This window comes from Nerophis ophidion, linkage group LG20, assembly GCF_033978795.1.
Source record: "Nerophis ophidion isolate RoL-2023_Sa linkage group LG20, RoL_Noph_v1.0, whole genome shotgun sequence".
Lineage (NCBI taxonomy): Eukaryota > Metazoa > Chordata > Actinopteri > Syngnathiformes > Syngnathidae > Nerophis > Nerophis ophidion.
Window position 1 is genome coordinate 45,588,207 of NC_084630.1, and position 2,322 is coordinate 45,590,528.

Consider the following 2,322-nt stretch of genomic DNA (forward strand, 5'->3'; position numbering starts at 1 on the left):
TCATTTCCAGGAGTTACCTCACCTTCTGAATAGCCTTTGATTCACTAATGGTTTCTAATGTAAAAATGTGTAGAATAAATATATGACATATCAACATTTGTGATCCGCGACACATAGTCATTTATTATAGCATCATGTGTTGCCTTCATTAGTAGACTTATATACGGCTTTTCATTTTTCTCTGGCTCCTGCCAGATCAGTTATTTTTGTAATTTCAGTCCAATATGGCTCTTCAAGGTTTTAGTGTGGGTTGCCGACCCCTGGCCTGGACTGATGTGGCACACATGACATGTTCCATGCTGCAAGGTCTGCTAAAACATCCCATGTAGTCACACCTGGGGGTCTCCACCTGCAGGGCTGCTACCCTGGTGGATCTTCATGTTTGCCCCTGCACTCTAATTGACCCAAATAAAGAGCACTAACAGAGCCCGCGGCCCGGTACAGTAGCAGCGACAGTCCCAGGAGCAGTAAGACACCATTTCGCCTTCTCCTGAAAAAAAAAAAAAAAAAGCCCATTTGCTATTGTGCTCGTCCAATCACTGGATGGCCTCCAGTGCTCGTTAGGCGTGACTGGACGTTTGACTGTACCACTGCTTTCCTCCCTGCCTGCACGCTTGCTTTTTTCTTCTTTTTTCCCCTAGCGCAAAAAAAAGCAGCGATGCTTCATGCGAATGCCGGGATTTTTGCAAGCTTTACCGCATGGTTCGGATGAGAGAGAGAAAAAAACCCTACAAAATATGCAGGAGAAGCTGACGGATAACCGGACTCCCCCGAGGGCGTCGTCGTCGTCGTTTTTCATCGAGAATCTACTCGCCCCGGGGACTCATGGAGGGGACTTTGCGAGCGGAAACAGCCGAGGGAATGCGGCGATGCGCAGCCGGGTTTCGGGAGCGATTCACGGCGTCTTGTGCGCGCCTGCACCCGGTGGTTCCAGCTCGGTGCGCTGGTGCTCCGCTTCAACCCCCGGTAAGAACCCGAATTTTGCGTTTTATGTATGTTTTTTCTGCACTTTCCCGCTGCACGTTTCCTTAAAAGAACGCGCAATGCAATTCATGCAAATGCTCCAAATCCGCTCATTTTGGTGTCCTATTAGGTCCAAATGACAACGCGAGGTCTGAGGACAACTGCTGCTCGGCATCGAACAGCGACCGGAGTTCTCCAGCCGTATCGGAGCCGATAACGGACGACCAGATCGAGGACGCGGACGAGGCTCCGAGTGGCTTCGACGCGCGCACCCGCGACGCGCCCGTTGCGCAGAGCCACAGCCGCAAGAAGAAGACCCGGACCGTCTTCAGCCGCAGCCAGGTGTTCCAGCTGGAGTCCACCTTCGACGTCAAACGCTACCTGAGCAGCTCGGAGAGGGCGGGGCTGGCCGGGTCCCTGCACCTGACGGAGACCCAGGTCAAGATCTGGTTCCAGAACCGCAGGAACAAATGGAAACGGCAGCTGGCGGCGGACTTGGAGGTGGTGCATGTTCCGAACCCCAGCCAGCGGGTGGTCAGGGTCCCCATTTTGTACCACGACGGAACGAGTAGGGCCGATACCGCGCTGTTCAACACCTGCAGCATGTATCCTCTGTCCTCGTTGGCGCACTCCATGAACATCATGAGATCCCAGATGAGCGGTTTGGTGTGAAGACATCACCGTGCAGAACACCAACAAATGCGGATCTAATTAGGAATGATGCAAAAGTGAAGATCCATACATGTGTATATTTGTATATTATCATTTAATTGCCACTATCAGCACATTTAGTCTCTTAGTGTATATTATACGCGGTACTGTTTGAACTCACCTATTTTGTCTACAAACTTTTATATACAAAGAAAAACACACACATTTGACATTTTTCTCATTTGTTGACACGATAAATAAATACAATTGACTCACTATGTTTGCTGTTCATGATCACTGACCTGTGACGAGGAGAAAAGGGGCACATTTTGGAGCAGAACAACCCTAACAAAACAGATAGGACCAAATAATAAAACATCTTTAGCGTTCAAAATGTTAAAACTTAAAAATAAAAATAAAAAATCAATGCTGTTAAAATGTCTTTATGTGAAAGTGCATGCAGTATTTATGTAGGTTAAATTATTTGAAAAACAAAGATAATAATAAAACATTCTAAATTTCACAGTACAACAACCCTAACAAAACAGATATGACCAAATAATAAAACATCTTAAGCGTGCAAAATGTTAAAACTTAAAAATACCAGAAAAAAAAATCAATGCTTTTAAAATGTATTTATTTGAAAGTACATGCAGTATTTCTGTAGGTTAAATTGTTTAAAAAAATGTAAATAAAAATACAAAAAAG

General features: G+C 45.9%; 1 protein-coding gene across 1 annotated transcript; it reads left to right on the top strand.

The window, feature by feature from the left end:
- The first annotated feature begins 319 nt into the window (after window positions 1–319).
- Window positions 320–1,905, top strand: hmx1 (H6 family homeobox 1). The gene is made up of 2 exons (XM_061880266.1): window positions 320–966; window positions 1,094–1,905. The coding sequence occupies exons 1-2, from the start codon at window positions 666–668 to the stop codon at window positions 1,633–1,635; spliced, it is 843 nt and encodes a 280-aa protein (XP_061736250.1). The 5' UTR covers window positions 320–665; the 3' UTR covers window positions 1,636–1,905.
- Window positions 1,906–2,322: the final 417 nt, after the last annotated feature.

What these genes read in the sequence shown, in the direction of transcription:
- hmx1 (XM_061880266.1), top strand. Translation starts at nt 666, where the DNA reads ATGCGAATGCCGGGATTTTTGCAAGCTTTACCGCATGGTTCGGATGAG. An exon ending in GTGCTCCGCTTCAACCCCCG is followed by an intron (nt 967 to 1,093) that starts GTAAGAACCCGA and finishes GTGTCCTATTAG; the next exon opens with GTCCAAATGACAACGCGAGG.